Below are 19,118 nucleotides of genomic sequence, written 5' to 3' on the forward strand. Positions count from 1 at the left end.
CAGGGTAGATTTTTTTTGATGGGTGGAGTTTTTTTATGTTTTGACGATGGCCTAATGATGAAATTTTAGGGGGTGTTAGTCACAGGTGTCCCCAACTAGCATGTACATTTTTGGTTTTGTACATCTTCCTGTTCCAGAGAAATTGGGGTTCAAAGTAGGTAAGGGGACAGGGTAGTGTAGTATGACATTTTTAGTTTTGTGATGGGTAGGTATAAATTTGGGGTTCGCACCTCCTTGCTGTGTAAGTCCCCCCGGGGGGTCCATTATTTGTATGTTTAATATCGGACTTCTAGACACACTTTTCAAACAGCCACCCTGACGTTCAATTTTAACTATTTTTTAAAATTATGACCCCCAAAAGTTGTGGTGAGATGAAATTTATTTGATATAGCTATAGATATGAAGGTTCGTTCTGGGAGAGATGTAAGGCTGCAGTACATGACATGCTGCATTCATACACAAACGCAGCTGTGAAACTTTCCTCACCATGACGTCATTGTACACGCCCCCGGTAGATTTATTTCATGGGTAGATTTTTTTCTTTAGAACACCGGAAAGGGAATCCCCCTCCTCTGCAGTGTCTACGGGAGGAAGGGTATCTCCAGTCGGCGGGCTGAAGGCTGCCACAACAAGGAAGCTGAAGAGCCGCATGTGGCTCTGGAGCCTAGGGGTTGCCGACCCTGCCCTAGAGGATCACAAACGATTGACTCCAGTGTTTGTACGGAGCTTTAGCAGGAGGTTTGCCGGAGGTATTCATAGACATAGTTTATGCAGTAGTTTTAGATTTGGCATTTCAACAATGCAATTTATACTGTAATACAATTTGGCTTTTCAAACCCAAATCTACCTCTTTACCATTCCCCATAGCAATAGAACTCTTGGCGATAGCCATCAGACTCAATCTGGACATCAAAGGCATTAAATGCGGCCCTACCAAACACAAATGTATTTTATTCACTGATGATGCCTATATGTATATCTCAATTGCCTCCCTGGGCCAGAACACTATGCCAGACTCGGACCACAATTGACCACCCTGAAAGCCCTCTCCTGCCCTTCCATCCCAATAGAAACTCCAATGTGGATTCTGGCATCTAGAAGGCCTACAGTCCTATGTCCGTCTCTATCTAATGCACTAGCAATCTGGGTGGCTAGAAAAGGAATCATAGCCTTCACTCTCTACTTACGCCCCTCAGGAGCAACCTAGTTTCCTCCAGGATATGATCATCAACAATTTAAATGGTGGTGTAACAAAAGTTTTTTTTTTCCCCCCATTGGTGAGGGTAGGGACGTTATAGGCAGGGTTGTGGAGTCGGTAGATAAATCCTCCGACTCTTCGACTCCTCTGTATTTACAAGGGTATTTACATGGTTTCTCGTTTTATCTTCACACTTTTGCATTCAAACTTCACACTTATGCAACCAAACTTCACAAAAAAATTTAGACCCCCTATTTATTCATAAATCAATAACGTTACTATAAAATTAAATAGAACACAATTTTTTTACCATAAAAGTTTATCTCAAGAGACATTAATAAAAATATATGAAAAAAATGATAATTGGTCAATTAATATGTTTTTTACTTTATATAATTTTAAAATTAAATATCTTTATTTCAGGAAATTATACTAAGTTTTAAGATAACAATATTATTCATCTTTTTATCTTCAAAGTTATTAGGTTTATATTTAGTATTGCACTTACCCTTATGGCCATAGAATTAAGTAATGCAGAACGTCAGAGTGGTAGACAGTTATCTGAATGGAAATGATGCCTCCCAGATAGCAATTGTTTTAGGTTATAATCGTACAACCATAACCAAAATTATTAAGACCTATGAATCTTCCAGTAGAGTGGGAAAAATTACCAAGAGGAGGTCTGAATAAGTCAAAGTTGTATGAAGCCCATAGGGAGGAGTTATGCAAGTTAATGTCCGAAGATTGCGCAATAAGCCTCAGGGAAATGAATGATCAATTATTTGCCAAATTTGCAATTAATGTATCTATTTCAACAATAGACCGATGCATTGATAAATTCCAATGGTCATTAAAAAGAACTTCTTTAATTCCTGCAGAGCACAATGATTCCCACTCTCTTCAAGAAAGGCTTAGCTATGCTAACAAAATTCTTGATCTCATTGGTAAGGAAGATGGAAAAAACATCTACTTTCTTGAATAATTAATTTGGGTGCTTTATTAGAAAGCATCAATAGTGTATTTTTAACAATAAGCAAGCAGGATTGCTCAAATTATTATACAAAAATGTTTAGCTTTTTGCCTAAATACCTAGGAGGAGAAAGCATTAATGAATAATAAATAATTTAAATGCTACATATTTTTATTTAAGGTTTCTTGAGAAAAACTTTTATGGTAAAAATATTGTTATATTAAATTTTATAATAAATTTGTTGATTTATGAATATTTAGGTTGGCTACATTTTTTGTGAAGTTTGAATGCAAAAGAATTCTTTGACAAGGGTGAAAATTTGTTTTCATGAAGTTTGGTTGCAAAAGTGTGAAGATAAAATAAGAAACCCTGTAATATGCTAATGTATTTTCCATGTTGATTAAAGGAAGGCAACATACACACAATTTAACCACAGAACTACTGGCTAGGAAGCTGACACTCTACTGTAATGGCCAGTTTGATCAAAAGACAAAAAAATGAAAACAATAAGCTTTTGTTTGTTGTTTGTATCAAGTGGCTATAAAGTAGTAGCATAGCATGCATAAAAATCAGGAACGGGAACTTTGTCAGTTTAAAAAAATGAACCACATTCTTTGGTAGTTTTAAAACAAAACAAAGTTAACTACATGAACAAAAACAAAAGCTGGAAAACCTAAAACAGTTTATGTAATAAACTTATAAAGTTGTAGAGTAGAATAGCCTGTTAAATGCAATCCAAAACTAACTCAATGTAGTTTTGTTCTAAGAAACAGAATTGCTTCTGCTAGATCCTCTTTCATAGAAGCTCTTAAATCTGACTTGATTATTTTTAGAGCTGAAATAAGTCTTTGAACACTGACTTGGGGGGTGGTATTGCTTTTACGCTTCTAGCCACATCACTAATAATTTTATCGGCAAAAACAAGGATGGCTTCTTGTACAGTCAGTTTCGATGAGCGATCATACTTTCCTACTTCTTTTAATTCTTTAAAAAACTCCTGCTGGATTCTCTTTATTTTGGACATTTTCTGGTCGTTTATCTTTCACACATTTACAATGTCGCTTTACTGTTGAAAGTCCCATTTTGTCCAAGTAGGAATCAATGTCTAATTCTTCTTTTGAAGAGGATGATCCTGAGTTACCAGTGCTTATAGCTTCTTCCAGTGGTGGTGTTTCAGGTACCGTAGTAATCCCTTCATGCGAGCTGCTACATCATAGAGGGCCTTTTTTGAAGTATCAGTCTTGTCATCACTCAACAAAATTTGTCACGGTATCTGCAAGGACGGATGGTGGACCCTCTTTGTCACCAGCTCAGAAGGTGGATACATGCATAGTCTAAGCAGCTGCCTGGTCTTCACCAGAGCCTTTAGAGGTGAGGGTGTTGAGCTGCTGGCAACTGCCAGGTTGTGGCCCCCATGCACGCAGAGGCAGGTGACTGCTAACAAGCAGGAACCAAAACCTAGTGCCAGAGGGAAATCCAAAAGAGTAGTCAAACGAGCCAAAGGTTGTCAGGAAACAGGTAAAAGGTCAGGACAGGCAGCGAACAGGAGTTGTCAGGAAACAAGCCGAGGTCGGTACACAAGCAATCTGGAACAAGAGAAATAAACAACAGGAACCTGTAAGCAGAGCCAAAGGAACACCCTGTTCAGGCAACTTCCTGTTGCCCTTCACTTCCTTTTAAGGGCAGGGCCTGTGATGAATGAAGCCATGTGAACTGCTGCATCCTATCCTACCACCAGAGGGGGTCCAGGAGACTAAAGGTTGGTGGTGTTTACATCTCCACCAGCAGGGGGAGCATGTCTGCGAAACACTCTTGTCCTTTGTGGTAGTGGAGCAGCTGACTGGAAGTCATATGACCTGGACAAGGAAGTGCGCTGAGGAGATGATGCCTTAGCAGAGCTGGTGCTGACAGCAGGGGAGTAAAAGGTTGGTGGCATTGAAGGAGGCACAGATCCTCTGGACCTGCAGGGATCTGTGACAATTTTGCTCATTGGATCAACATAAATAGCAGCTAACAAGATTTGATTATCCAGTAAGAGATAATCTCTTTTTGTAATTGAAGATACAATGACATCCTCTATTTACTCTACACTTTTGTTCAGGCAATATATCAAGCTCTTCCATTTCAGGAAGGGTTTACCAGGTGTTAAATCTTCAGATTGCAAACTCTTGGTGACAGTAAAGGGGTTAGAAAGTAGATTTCCAGTGCTTTTACTTGTGTCCACTGGCTTTTAGGTAATAACATTTTCATTGTCCAGTTGTTCAAGAAAGTCGTTTAGTTCAAGCAAACACTTTACCATCAAATTAGTCCTTCCCTAGCGTTTTGTTTGATCTAAAATGGCTCCTTTTCCTTCACTTCTTTTCAAAATGGCATCTGTTTTAAGGGCCCTGGCTGGAACAGTTACTTGCCTCAATTTGCCAATTAGAGTAGCTGCATGATGATCTTTCGATCGATCTCCTATTGCAAATTGCAAAGTATGAGCAGCACAATGCATATGTTGAACAACAATGTTATACAAAATGTCACTATTCTTTTCGCTTTAACTATTTCCAATACTTGCAGAACTGTCTTACTTTAATATCTGTCTGTCACTTTCTTCATTTTCTCAATTGTGCTCAACATATTAGAAGCATTATCTATCACAATACATAAGCTGCGTACACACTTCCAATTTTTGTCGTTGGAAAGGATCTTTCACGATCCTTTCCAACGACAAGGGAGTGCACGATGCATGAACGGTGCTGTACATACAAATTTAAAAAAAAAATTTCATGAAAAACAGTGGATCACTTTTGGTACAGAAATCTAGACCTCAGTGTAACGCTCAGGTGGTTAATAGCAAAATAATTGACTCTGTGATGTGTGCATGCATCTACTTTTATGAAGACAAAATGTCCCTTCAGACCTTTTCCTAGTTCTTCCTTTTTTACATTTGGCCTCTTCAGTTATAAGTTTCCTTACACTTTCTCTTTCCAGAGAAACACCAAGTTTTTTAGCCATTTCTCCATTTGGGCCCTAAAAAGGCTGGCTTTAAAAAGGATAATGGTCTACTATTCTTTACTACCATTTCAATATTGTGGTTTTTGAATTTTTCTGGTGTCATTGTTATGGAAACTTTGTCAGATATAAACGATCTTCTTAGTTGTGTTTGGTCTCCAGTAGATTTCTGAACATTTTTTATCCCAGAAGTAAATAGAATATATTCATTGATATCTTTCTCATTCACAACTTTTAACACTTTAGGATGAAAACATTGCAAGTGTCTTTTCAAATTAGGTGCATTTTTGTTAGACCCACTGAAACTGCTAATTTTTGCATCACATTGTTTTCACCATCCTCTTCAATCACTTAAAGTGTTAATAAACCGCAGACTTTATCCTGATTGTTGACAGACTTTTTGCCATTGTGAATGGGGTGCCGCTTTCACTAAAATATAAATAAAAAATATGTTATACTAGCTAGCATATTCCTTGATTTAACTACAAACATACACATAGTCCTGCACTATTGCAAACATACGTACAACACGGCACTATACACACAACTAAGCTATAGCCCTGCACTAAACTTAGACATAATTTGTCCTATACAGAAAAACATGCAAACAATACACAGACTATATATATATATATATATATATATATATATATATATATATATATATATATATATATATATATATATATATAAAACACACAGCACATTGCCCTACATTTTACTCAGAAACATACACACAATTTGCACTATACAAAAAAATTCATACATTCCTGCACCATACACACAAACATACACATAGCCCTGCAGTTTTATCCATAAACATGCACACAGCCTTCCATCATAGTACACACAAGCAGCCATGCAGTTTTAAAATAAACATGAACACTTACAGTTGAATCCAAAAAGCTGTTCGTCTGATTTCTTCTAAGCTCCTTTAGCAGACAGAGGAAGTTGAGCAGACGTTGCTGCCTTTATCTTTGTTTGTTGATCTTCTGCTGAAGACAGGCCAGTGGGAGACTCCAGGGCCAGGGGGGCTACTTAACTAACTTCCTAGTATTAGGTGGTGTGCAAAGTGATGTTAAAGTTCAGCCTTGGATGGGAGCATATATGGAGAGTGCAGACAGGACACCTGAACACACATCAGGCCATAGCACTCACCTACAATAATATCATTACACTTGTTTACACTCAAATAAACTTGTTAAACACATTATATCTAAAAAAAATGAAAACACTTTTTTTAATGTAATTTATCAGGAGTCGGAGTCGGCACATTTTTATCGACTTCGACTCCAGGTACCCAAAATTGTCTTCGACTCTGCGGCCCTGATTAAAAGTGTCACATCTTAAGAAAAACTATCCCTGATAACATTTAAAATATTTAGATACCTTCAAATATGATTTTGTTACAATACAAACCTAAAGGGTGCTTCCCACCATTTCAGAGACAAAAGGGAGAATCTCGGCTGTGTACCTATTTCTATTCGATCCACACAAAAAGCTTTTCTACATGACCCAATGGTAGGCAGACCTTGGAGTAGAGTGGGAAATACAAGATTGGCAGGTCCTTGCGAGATTGCTCTCTTCCATTTTGCTCGATAATTTGCTGATAGATGCTAATTAAAAATAATGATGTAATGGTATATGGTACCTATTTGGCTGAACAAGTACAACCTGAGCATTTCCCCTTTATGCTACAGGGGCTGTGGCCAGATGGGTACCCTGTTCCATGCTTGGTGACGCTGTACCTGTGTTCAAAGATTTTGGATTCTCATCTATAACTTCATCCACTCGGTCACATGAATCAACCTGCCAAAATAGGTGGGCAGTGCTCTATTTTCTCGATTTGATACCTTACAATCTTACTTAGCAACCCGTATATCAAGCATGGTATTGGAAGGCCTCCAACATACCCCTTAATTTTACCAAGAATAAATAAAATTCGATAATGACAAACTGACGTGTCCCCACAAGAACAAACTGGCAAGGTTCCTCAAAACTCTTTCAATTCAGAATAAACACTATTAGAGGAACCCCCCTACCTCCCCACTGCACGTGTCTTTTTTTCTGTTCCACAAGACTTTGGGCAGTGTTAAAGCCCAACAGTGTTGCACAACTGACTCCTGCATATTTTCTTACATTCCGAGGGGTTAAGGTTGCCTTTAGATTGAACAGCGGTTAGGAAACATCTATGTTCTGACTGATTTTTGAATTCCATAGTACTTATTCTGGAAACCATTTTTTGGCCTGTTCCTTGCCCAAAGTGACACTGACATTGTGTGTATATCTGTTTCAAGGATTAGCTGTGGGATTGCTTTTATGCTTTTGTTATCTCTTTTTTTGTTCTTTAGCACTGCAGTTTTTATGCTTGTTGTTATTTACTTGTGTGTTTAATTTTTTTTAAATATAAGCAATGGAATACCTACTAAAGTATTTCCAGTCATTTCTAGAATTGCCAGTAGTATTTTCTCTTAAAACTTGAAAATGATCTAACCAACATTCTCCTGACCTATTTTTTCTTATTTTGTTTTTCTTGGATGCTTATGAGCTCCTTCCAATATAGAGTAGAGCAGAAACCATGGTATAACGAGTCCTGACGTGACTTTGTGCATTCCTTAACAACCATTGTGATATGAAAGTTTAGACAGCAGTATAGAGCTGGAAACTGTCCAACCAAGCAACCCTGGCAAAGAGGCAGTGATTCTTTGTAGAATAAATACAAAAACTTGGAAATAGATACAGTGCATTAACACAGTTCTTTTCTGCCTTCTTATTTATTTCAGAAAATACCTACTACTATCTGTTTTGTTGACAAAGAGATGTTCCTTTTTTGTCAGTCTATTGACAGACTAGCGCTCTTCTGTGATCATAACCTTGTTCATCCCTCTGTATTTTAAATGTTACAAATTCAGTAAAGAGAAATCCAGTAATAACTTTTCTTCTTTATCCATTTAACAAAAAGTTGTTGTTGCTGATTGTTATTGCTGCATCTGTGCCATTAGGGAGATTTCCTGTGACATAATGTTTAGTGACAAGAATTGAAGATAAGTAATCTTAGAGACCCTATTGCCAGACTATTTAAACAGTGTTGTACATGCCTTTAATGTGTTTTAGACAATAAAGGCATGCAAAGTAAAACTTTCTTGTGTGGACATTAAAAAGCCCTGGGACTGCTGCTAAATTCTACCATTTTGAATGTGATGTCAGCAGCCCCAACACACATACAGCTGTCACTCAAGTGACAATGTATAGCTGTGGTTGTTAAACCTTCTAGATATAAAATGCATAATTTGCAGCCTCTGATATCTCCATCTCCAGTTATGTGGTGCTACAGCAGGCAGTCAAAGACTGCTAACATACCCAGGCAGTAGAGGCCTACTTTTTAGATGTCGTTTGAGGCAGAAAATATACTGCAGGACTCCCTTGGAGACTGGGGTTGTCTACAGAGATGACTCCTGTCAGCCTCTACAGGCTGCTAATTCCTAAGGGCTGCCAAATAACCAAATAGTAGATAGTAGGCTGGGCAACAGGGCTATGTATTTTTTTTTCCTTTGCTTTTCCCTAGCCTACTACATATAAGATTCTGTACAGAGGTAAGGTGGTGCTTTTGGTAGCAGGAGGGAGCTGCACCAATAAATTGATTCTCTCTAATGTGGTAGCGATTTTGGTGGCCCATTGCAAGTCAATAAAAATGTTTATGGAAGAAAATGCCTCAGTTTGGCTTTTAAAATACTTGGTTTGACTGTATTTTTACTTTGTAAGATTTTAGGCTTTGTAACAGGGAAAAAGACGGCAAAAAAATATCCACTCAGTGCTGTTAGTGCTTTCTGTGTCTGTAAATAGTCTTCTCACTTCCCGTCCCAATAATAAAACAGCAGAAAGAAAATAAAAGTTCTGAGTGGGACATTTCTTCTCTTTTAGTCAGATAAGATGATCATTGCACTTGGTAGCAAGAAAAAAACAACTGGGTACTGCAGCAAGATAGTCTTGGAGAGAAAATTCAATTTCTGGGATTTTTTTTGGCTCTTGCATGCAATATTAACTCACTAATTTACAAGGCTTACACATAAAAAAGTGATTCCCATTTCCTGCTAAGGGCTTATTCACTCTATAACACACTATAAACAATGCAGTGCACTGTGGTCATTTGCATGTGCTGCCAAACAGCAGATTGCACATAAATATACATTCTGGGTTTTTCAAAGTGCAACACATGGCAGTGCATAATCATGCACTGCACAGCAGTGTTTTTTTGTGTGCCATTATCTAAAAATGGTAAAATAATGCATGCGTTATTTTTTATGCATATGTATAATTATTGTTATTAATAATAAACAGTAGTTTATTATTTAATAGTAGGGGGATATGGAATGGTGGGGTAAGTAGTAAGGGTTTAAGAGACAGAAGAAGAGTGATAGGCAAGTTTGAAGAGATGGGGTTTAGGAGCTCTTTTAAATGTGCAGAAAGTAGGAGCAAGCCAAAAAGGACGAGGAAGAAAGTTGGGGCGGCCCTAGAAAATTCTTGAAGCTGTGCCTGTGACGAGGTTATGAGTGAGGATGTCATGAGTAGCTCATTGAAGGAGCAAAAGGAGCTGCTAGGGGACTATTTTTTCTATCACATCAGAAAGTTAAGTGGGACAGGAGCTGTGAAGGGATTTGAAGGCAAAGCAAACATCTGGAATAACTAATACAGTATTTAGAAAAGAAAAATGTCAGTATTGCCAGAGTTGCATGTATACATAGACACAAGATGTTAGGCGTTTTCATGCTTTAAGTAGGTCCTCAGTTAAGAATACATGAAGCCTTCAAAAACAAGTCATCAACTTTATCAAACCCTCCAAGTTTGGTGAACCCATGAAACTGTATGGCTATTAAACAATCAAAAGGGGAAAGGTTTACTAGGATAACCTCAGCCCATACTGCTAGGCTAGGGTAAAGGGGCAAAAGGGAGGATAGGAACCACAGACCAGAAAGAGGAACAAAAATACTTTACAGACAAGCCTTATGAAGGCGTTTTCCGGTTCATGCCTATTCTTTTACCAATATAACGGGTTGGCAGTTGGATTTTTGGTTTACTTTTCCCTTCTGGAATCAGGGACCATAAGGGTCAGACTTTTACAGCTGTAGAAGAAGCAAAATGATTACAGTGTGTGTAGTGGACTTACATAAAAAGCCCTTCCATAATGGAAAAATCTAATTTGGATAAAAGTGCTATTTTTATTTATATCCAGTGTATATCTGTGCTGTTATATATATATTTTTTTTATAATTTCATCTCACCTATCCTTGGTTAATTTCATCCTGTCCTTGTTTTTTTTTTTGCCTGTTCCCTCATTTTTTTTTTTTTAGAATGTCCCAGAAGTGAAAAAGTATGGCCCTTTCCATCCTTATGTGAATGCCAAGGTGTGTAAACCCCTTTCCTGCCAAGCTGCATTATTTCCCTGTTCTTCTCATGTCCTGTTTTTCTGACATAAGTGCTTTATCAGAACCTGTTATTTATCACAAACAGTATTTTTGCTGCCATTAATTTACTATATTCACTATGCTGTATTAGGTGGTCAGATTTTAGATTTAGTTTCATGTAGCTGGAATGTTAGACATTTGCTGTTAGATTTGCTGTTTGTATCTAAACATTTGTACACTTTTTGTTAACACTGTTTTCTTGCTGTGCATTAGTTTTTTTCTTATTTGCATGTTACTAACTGTTTATGTTGGCCAGATATAGAATCGCAAAAAAGTCCACACCAGAATATGACATTGTCAGCAATCAGTTTTTGGTGATTTTTTGTGAAAAATTAGTAACTGCGAGTTGTTAGGGTAAAATTGGATTATGTTTACTGCCCTGTAACCGGATATATCAAAAATCAAATCATTCTTTGCACTTCATATATGTATTATTGGTATGCCATTTTTTGGGTATCCTGGCATTGCATGTGCCCATCTCTGCTGAGAAAACATGACAAGCACAGATTGCAATAGACTGGAAATGTCTTTTTCTAGCATAAAGACCAACCTTACATACTTTTTATATCTGCAAGCTGGGCTGGGTTCCCACAAGCTTAGTGGAATATCCTTACTCTGCATATGATTAAAGATTAGGCTTAAAAATGATGTAGCAATATTGGTTTCCAGGTGGGATTTACTTTTTCTGGTACCACATCCCCCCATACATTACAATTCTTTTCCAAAGCACTTTCTAGGTATAACCGGATTTTATTGCTTCTCCAAGATCTTAAATTATTCACAATAAATATATATGTATATAAAAATACATGTTTTTGCAAAAAATAAATTTTAATTTAACAACAATTCCCATAAAAACTACCATAACAATTTAAAGTTACCATGTGAATATTAAAACATTAAACATGAACTTTGCCTGGAGCTTTATAAACCTATATTAATTCCAAAGGAGATCTTCAAGGAGATTTTCAAGGTAAAAGCTTCTATATCAGGTAGACAATGATGTAACAACTACTTCATCCCCTTAATCAACCCTTAATAAGAAAATTTATCATCTGATTTGAATACCTACATTAGTAGTAGCCCCTAAACTGTTAAAAAAACTACTCGTGCTGGCAAGTACTTCAGATGAAATATTTATTCTTCCCTTTCAGGATTTCAGATCTCTCTGACGCTTCTTAAATGCTTCCAGGATTGTATCCCTACCAACAAATCCTCTCTAATTTAAAACTGTTAATTATTTGACCCCCGTCCCCCCCCACCATCATCTAGATATCTTTTCTAATTTGTTCAGTTTGACTGAGGCATCCTTCATTCGGTGGTGTCCTTTAAGATTGTCACCCTATATGTCAAATATGTGTGCCCCAAGATTCTAGCTTACAAAAGGCACTGTTGACGAAATCCTTTGCATATGCTTGGCATGTCTCACACAGCTCAACCCCCTTTTGTAGCTTTTTACAATCTATCATTCTTTTAGAATACTGTTATCAGACAGACATTATTCAAAGTGCTGTCACTTGACAAAAACTCAAATACATTTGAGTTTCTGTCAAGTAACATTTTTTTTTATTGAAAACTTTATTTTTTAGGTTTACTTTATTGATTTTAAAATTATTTTCTGGGTTATCTGCCATTATTTTTTTTGTAAAATATCTAATTCACGTGATTTAGGAGTCTTAAATATGAGTCACCCCCCAACCACCACCACCTTTGCACACAGCTTGATGTCATATTATAGTCAACCTATTGCACAGAAATTGGAATCTTTGCCAATGTCACTTCATATATTGCTTTGAAAGTTTCACTGTTTACAGTGTTAGGCTTAATGTACATGGATGTTTTCCCCAGCGTTTAACCTGAGGCTTTAAAAACCCATGTTTGAAATTCCAATGCATTCCAAAAGGCTAATCTGCACCGTTTTATAAATAAAAAATGCAGGGTAAACGTGTGAAAATGCTTGAAAACAAATCAATAAATTCAATGGAGGCTTTTACAAGCGTTTTTAAGCTTTTTATAAAAGCTACCTTTGAAAACAATAGGGGCTTTTGTAAGCATTTAGCAGGACTTTAGCATCTGGAAGCCCTTTTTAAAAAGAAGACTCCAAGTTCTTCATCACCCCACCCTGGGGAATGAGTACAGGGGTACATAAAACCCCTCAGCCATGTCTTGAAAGAGTTAAAAATATGTGTAAAAAAATAAGACGAGGCTTTATTGTTAAAGTAATTTATTAAATGTGTGTTTTGTGTAACTTTTCAGCTTTTTTTTTTTTTTTTTTTTACCCCACAATGAAAGGATGATTTCCACGGCTGCATTCATGACATGAGCACAGCCGTGAGACTCCTGACAGCGTGGGATTCCCAGGCACTAGAGGGCAAATAAGGACAAGTCTCCCCATTCACATCTAGTGCCCCGTGATTGGCTGAGGAAAGGGAAATCCTTTCATTGTGGGATAACCTGTAAAAAAAGTTTAAAAGTTACACAAAGCACACACATTTAATAAATTACTTTAGCATTAAAGCCTCGTCCTATTTTTTTTACACATATTTTTAACCCTTTCAGGGCATGAGTAAGGGGTTTTATGTAACCCTGAACTCATTCCCTGAAAGGATTAAAGGTAAAACTTTTAGAAATGCTTATGCAAAATTTCGATAAAACGTGCCATATGCGTTTATAAAAGTTTTTTTAGCGTTTTAAGACAAGCTTTACCAAGCTTGTAAAAGTGCATAAAAACACATATAAAAGTGGTAGGAACGTTTACATACATTTTTAAACTGTTTGTGTAGACCCAGCCTTACAGCTCTATCGGGTTACAATGTTTACAAATTTTGCTCCATGATGTATTGTGGTATTAAAGTAAGATTGAAAGTTTTAGGACAATTGTACCAGCATTACTGGTCTGAACATTTTCAGTGAAGGATTACATATAGCTGTACTGGAGTGCAGGTTTTTTTTTTTGTTTTTTTTGTTTTTTTTTTTTTAGTAAAATGCTTTAAGTGCTATATCTCCTAAAGGCAAGCTGTAGATGCAGTTTTAGAATTATAGCATTAATGATACTTGACTTTGTGGCCCAGACTCATTTTAGTGCATTGTTCCTCATTAGATTCTCTGGTTGTAAAGGTTTTTTTTTTTTTTTTTTTACAACAGCCAGGTGTAATATTTGCCCCTAGAAGCAAAGTGTAAAAAAACATTTTTTGTCATGTTTAAAGCCTGGCTTGTTACTGTCAGGAAAGGCAGTGTAATCAGTAAGAAATGACCACCAATTTCTCAAGAAATCATATATAAATGGATATTTTGACATTGCTTTGTTTTACTGGACGTATTAGTTCTTTTAATATATTGTTTAAATCAGCAGTCACCATTCAGAGAAAAGGAATGTCTCTGGCCAGTGCTACCCCGAGCAGGGTCAGGAGAAGCGGGGGGGACGCACCTTCCAGAGCCGCGGACCATGTCCCCTGTACGGCTCGCAGGTTGTGTCTCTGGACACAACCCACCCACTCTCCCATTGCAGTCTCAGACCTGTGATGGGAGTATGGGCGGGTTCTGGCATCATGACGTCACTAAAGGTGAAGTTTCTTCCCCTTTGAGTGACACCTGGCTTGGCGACCACTGGTTTAAAATTTGAGATAATAATGATAATTGCAGCAATTTCTTGGGTGTGTTTATTTTTCAAGGACTAATTTAGGAAAAATCCTTTCTTTGGGAGATTATGGCCAGTATAGAAAGCAATGTAATTGCAGATAGTTAAAAAGCTGATAACACTGAGAGTTTGATTTTGTTCTATGTGCCTTTTTGCATGACCTAATTGAACAACTTTATTTGATTTCTGTTCAATTTATTGTTTCTGGCGTTCTTGAATCCCGGGTATGAATCGTGCATTTATATGGTAAGCAGGTGGTAGCGTACTAAACAACTTTGCAGGTTTGTATCTTGGTCAGTTTTACTGTACTTTACTGTACTTTCTTTATAAAGAATACTGCCTTTTCTGTTCCACAGAATAATGATAATGAGACGGCTCTACACTGTGCAGCCCAGTATGGTCACACGGAAGTGGTTCGCGTTTTGTTGGAAGAGCTGACAGACCCCACAATGCGTAATAACAAGATGGAAACGCCTCTTGATTTAGCAGCTCTGTATGGACGCTTAGAAGTAGTAAAACTTCTTCTCAATGCACATCCTAACTTGCTAAGCTGCCACACACGCAAGCACACACCTCTTCATCTGGCAGCTCGCAATGGGCATCGAGCAGTTGTCCGTGTTTTGTTGGATGCAGCGATGGATATTAATTACCAGGTATTGGCATAATTTTTTTTATTGAAAATGAATGAAACACATTAATAAAAATATGTTGTTTATATGGAACAATATGGACAACTTATCCACCAAACAATTCAGATCCTATTATTTTATCTTGTTCAAAAAATCCTAAATGTTGTGAAAAACAGTACGGATCTTGAGGCTGTAATCCTGGTGTCTGTATATGGAAAGGATATGCCATGGATTAGGAAAACCGCTGCAAATTTTGTTTAATAACTGCAGTTGAGTATATAGTAGCTAGATATATAAAATTATTGTAAAACAGTTTTGTGCATTCCAGCATTCCATTTGGAGGAAATAAAGTGGATCTTACATTTTTACAAAATATCTAAACCCAGAACAAAAATTTCATTTTTTTCCAATCTGTACCTTATATTAACGCAGGCTAAGCCAGTGCTTGTCCTAACCAACTGATCTTTCCAGCCAGAAGTAAACCTAAAACTGTACTGGTAGCCTCTATTTGTAATATAAACATAAAATGGTCAGTTCAAACTCCAGTGGCTTAAAGAATCTGCATCTGCACATTCCACAGCTGTCCGCAGTGAGTGGTATTATCGCCTCTCACTGTTGCCCTATTCATTCTCTGGGGGCAGACGTTGGGAGAATCTACATATGTAGCATTTACCTAGAGGCAGCAATTTCCTGGCATGAGGTAGCAGTCCCCACACTGCAACCTCCTAGCCAGTATAAAGGCTTTTTGGCAATATGCCCCTCCCCCACTTCCCTACATAGTTCTGGGACTTTCATCAGACAGGAAGCAATGGCTGCATCAATTTTTTCTTTTTGCGCTTTTCACTTGGTGATGAGGGAGGTGTATTGTAGCCCTCCCAAATAAACAAGAACTGGAAATGGCTGCATATGTCTTCTTTTTAGTTTTTTCCATAGGCAAAAAACAAAATATCCTGCTGCGTTAAAGCAGAACTATAGCTAAAAATGTACAAATAATTACCAGGTATGTTCTTTATAGCAGAAGGGACAGCACCTCTTCGTACCTAAATAACCTTACCTGCTGTATTGCAATTTTTAAATACCTGTCGGCATGTCTTTGCAGTGCATTTTAAAGATACATTTTTCCACAGTGTCTGCCTCTATCAGTTTTACATTTACAGTAAAATAAATTTTTTCTAGCTCTGGGACACAAAGTATTGAGGAAACAAGGGTCAAACTCACTGTCAGTTTACTGACAACAATGGCACTAGGTTGCCAATTTATTTCAATACTGTTTATTTATTTTTACTATTACAATTAAATTTTGTCTATGCTTATATTAACTTTGCTTTCACAGACAGAAAAGGGGAGTGCGTTACATGAAGCTGCCTTATTTGGAAAGACAGATGTGGTACAGATACTTCTAGATGCAGGTACATTATATTTTGAAGTGTCATATTAATATGAAAGGTATAATACAATGAAAGTTGTTGGAAGTTCTGCCACACTTCGTGTAAGTGTGAAGAGTAGAGCCATAAGTTAAAAGCCCCATCAGTTATTCACTGAACCTGAATCACATTCTGATCCACTTACTGACAACTTTTGTTCTTCCTTTTGTGTGCTATAAGCAGATATTTTGTGTTTGGCATTTGCTGCCCTTTTTCAGTTAATGTACCGTATTTTTCGGACCATAAGACGCACCAGTTTTTAGAGAAGGGAAATGAAGAAAAAAAAGATTCTGAAACAAATAGTGTCCTAAAATATTTTATGTGCATTAAAAACCAACATCACGGTCATAAACACATGTAATCAACCCTGTAAAGTAAACAGCAGCATTTAGAACCATTATTAACAAATAAAGTCAGCAAAAGACAAAATTACTGTAAAACACAATAACGAGAGACTTCAGTAATAAAATAGAATAAAGTTGAAGATTTACGGTAAAGGTTCTGCTCGTTTTATGAGAACCCCCAGTAATCAAGCACAGCATCCAACGGAGGGCGGAGTTTAACCGGGCACGGAGGAATGATTGGGGGAGTGGCCGCCGAATTCTTACGGGCAAGGAGTGAGGGTTACGGGTTACGGTATGCTCACCGCAGTGGAGCAGTTACCGTACGCCGCACTTGGGCTGACATGGAGGCATGGCTGCAGCGGGGGCATGGAGGCATGGAGGCTGATGAATCTCAGAGCGGGGCAGACACTCTGGGCACGGAGGAATGGACAGTGGCTGCAGCAAGCACAGAGAGACCACACAGAGCCGGGCAAGTAAGAAACTTTTTTTTAACAGCATATGTGTAGGCTATATTTGGACCATAAGACGCAGGGACTTTTTTCCCCACTTCGGGGGGGAAAAAAAGTGCGTCTAATGCGTACCATTCCCCCCCACACACACACACACACATACCCTTTTGTTGTACTATTTATTTACAGTTTCTTTAGCACTTTTATAAATTCTCTTCTTGTATTGCTGTACCGAGCTTGCACTACTATGTTTGGAATATTCTCTTTATGGTTGTTATGCTTTGTGTGTTTATCCTGTTTTATTTCAATCCTCAGGTACTCAGGTCCCCCTTCCCTGATTTTATTGTACCCTGTTAAAAATTTTAAATAAAGAATGTTTAAAAAAAAAAACAAAAAAAACGAGTACCCACCATATCCTGACACCTAATATACAAGGAATCGCAATCATGACTATCATGACTATCAAACTGGACAAGCCTAGAGCTTGTCAGTCTCCATAATGCCACTCCTCCTACCCTGTACATTGCATCAATTAAGTCCTGTGCTTTTATTCACCATCACAATCTGTCCATCTTTATCTATTTACCTTAACTCTCTATAGCAATGTTTCTTGACCCTTTGAACATGGGGGACCCCTTGAAATAACTTTCAGGTCCTCAGGGAACCCCTGTTGTAACTACTATATCCAGAGTTCACAGCGCATTAGTGTGACGCATGCCTTTACCATTGCTGGCCAATGGGAGTAATGTCATCCCTACAGATGGCCAAAAGCATCATTGATGAAAGGATCACGTCTGAAGGAAACCAAAATTATAGGCTCTATAAGGGTCAGTATGGGGTTCACTGGCTTTTGGAGGTTCCTGTGAACCTGGGTAGTCTAGGAAATACCATACGTTGCTAAGTACGCTGTTCAAGCTATTATTTTAAACAAAGAAAATTACCTCTGCCTAGAGAACACTTTATTTCTGTGAAAGAACATATCTGTGCTCCTAACACCTGGCCATATATGTGTACAAATGACAAGTCCTTTCCATCAGCTGGCCAGGGCCACTACCTTTTACTGTTTGATAAAAAATCATTTTTTTATTCAGACATTTTTATTACACATACAGTTTTGCTCTGCAGTTTTGAACATAAAATCATGATTGAAGAATGTTTATTATGCTTGGCAAGCAATTGTGTTTATTTTGTTGTTTCTGAATAAACAGATAAGCAAGAATTAAAGATAAATTATTTAATGTTCTCACTTTTTTTATAGGAATTGATGTCAGCATCACAGATAACAAAGGAATGACAGCATTGGATATTGTACAAGAGTTGCCGTCACAAAAGAGCCAGCAGATAGCATCTCTTATCCAGGGTGAGAGCTTTGCAAGGCAGTGTAATAGCTCCAATATAGTGTATATAGTATAAAACACAACATGTTATACCTGACATTTTAGCGGTTCAACCAAAGCCCTATAAATAGCATCGGTTAGAATTTCAAATGCCCAGCATGCAGCCCGTTAAAATGTACAGTTTGGTGATGTCAAACCATTCCCACTTAATAGCTTTTGTCGTTCCAACTCCTCAAGTTGTGTGAACTTTGCTCCATTTATTACTCTATAGGGGTGATTTAAAAATTTGTTTAGGCAGTGCCCATAACAAGGTAAATAATAATATCCTCTGCATTAGTAAATGCAGTGATAGTTCACTTTGCAAGAAAAAGCTAATCACCTACAAAGTATATAAACTCCGGCGCCACATTCAAATGAGCGAACGGTAGTAAATACCGTTGCAGTGCAATCTGATTGTCATACAACCATGTATGACATCAGATTACTACTGAAAAACCCACTTACTTCTTCCGTGGGCGTCCTGCTTGTCCCCCAGCTCCTCTGCACCGGTCTTCTTTCTTATGTCTTCAGCTGCCGAATGCAGAAACGATCTCCGGGCAGGAGGAGCGGTGGAAAATTCAATAATTTTGTATTGGATTCAATACAAAAAAGCTGTATTAGTCCAATACAAG

General features: G+C 37.6%; 1 protein-coding gene across 4 annotated transcripts in view; it reads left to right on the plus strand.

Moving 5' to 3' along the window:
- ANKS1A (ankyrin repeat and sterile alpha motif domain containing 1A) overlaps positions 1–19,118 on the plus strand; it is a 91,930-nt gene that overhangs the window by 11,057 nt on the left and 61,755 nt on the right. For 3 of the 4 annotated variants that reach the window (XR_011922268.1, XM_072422810.1, XM_072422822.1), the window contains exons 4-7: positions 10,514–10,567; positions 14,621–14,917; positions 16,227–16,302; positions 18,369–18,470. Coding sequence is in view for 2 of the 4 variants with exons in the window: in XM_072422810.1 (XP_072278911.1) it covers positions 10,514–10,567; positions 14,621–14,917; positions 16,227–16,302; positions 18,369–18,470 (529 nt within the window). In the remaining 2 variants the exon portion in view is untranslated. The remainder of the gene's footprint in view (positions 1–10,513; positions 10,568–14,620; positions 14,918–16,226; positions 16,303–18,368; positions 18,471–19,118) is intronic. The other variant, XR_011922272.1, reaches the window with a different exon arrangement.

This window comes from Pyxicephalus adspersus, chromosome 1 (assembly GCF_032062135.1).
Source record: "Pyxicephalus adspersus chromosome 1, UCB_Pads_2.0, whole genome shotgun sequence".
NCBI lineage: Eukaryota > Metazoa > Chordata > Amphibia > Anura > Pyxicephalidae > Pyxicephalus > Pyxicephalus adspersus.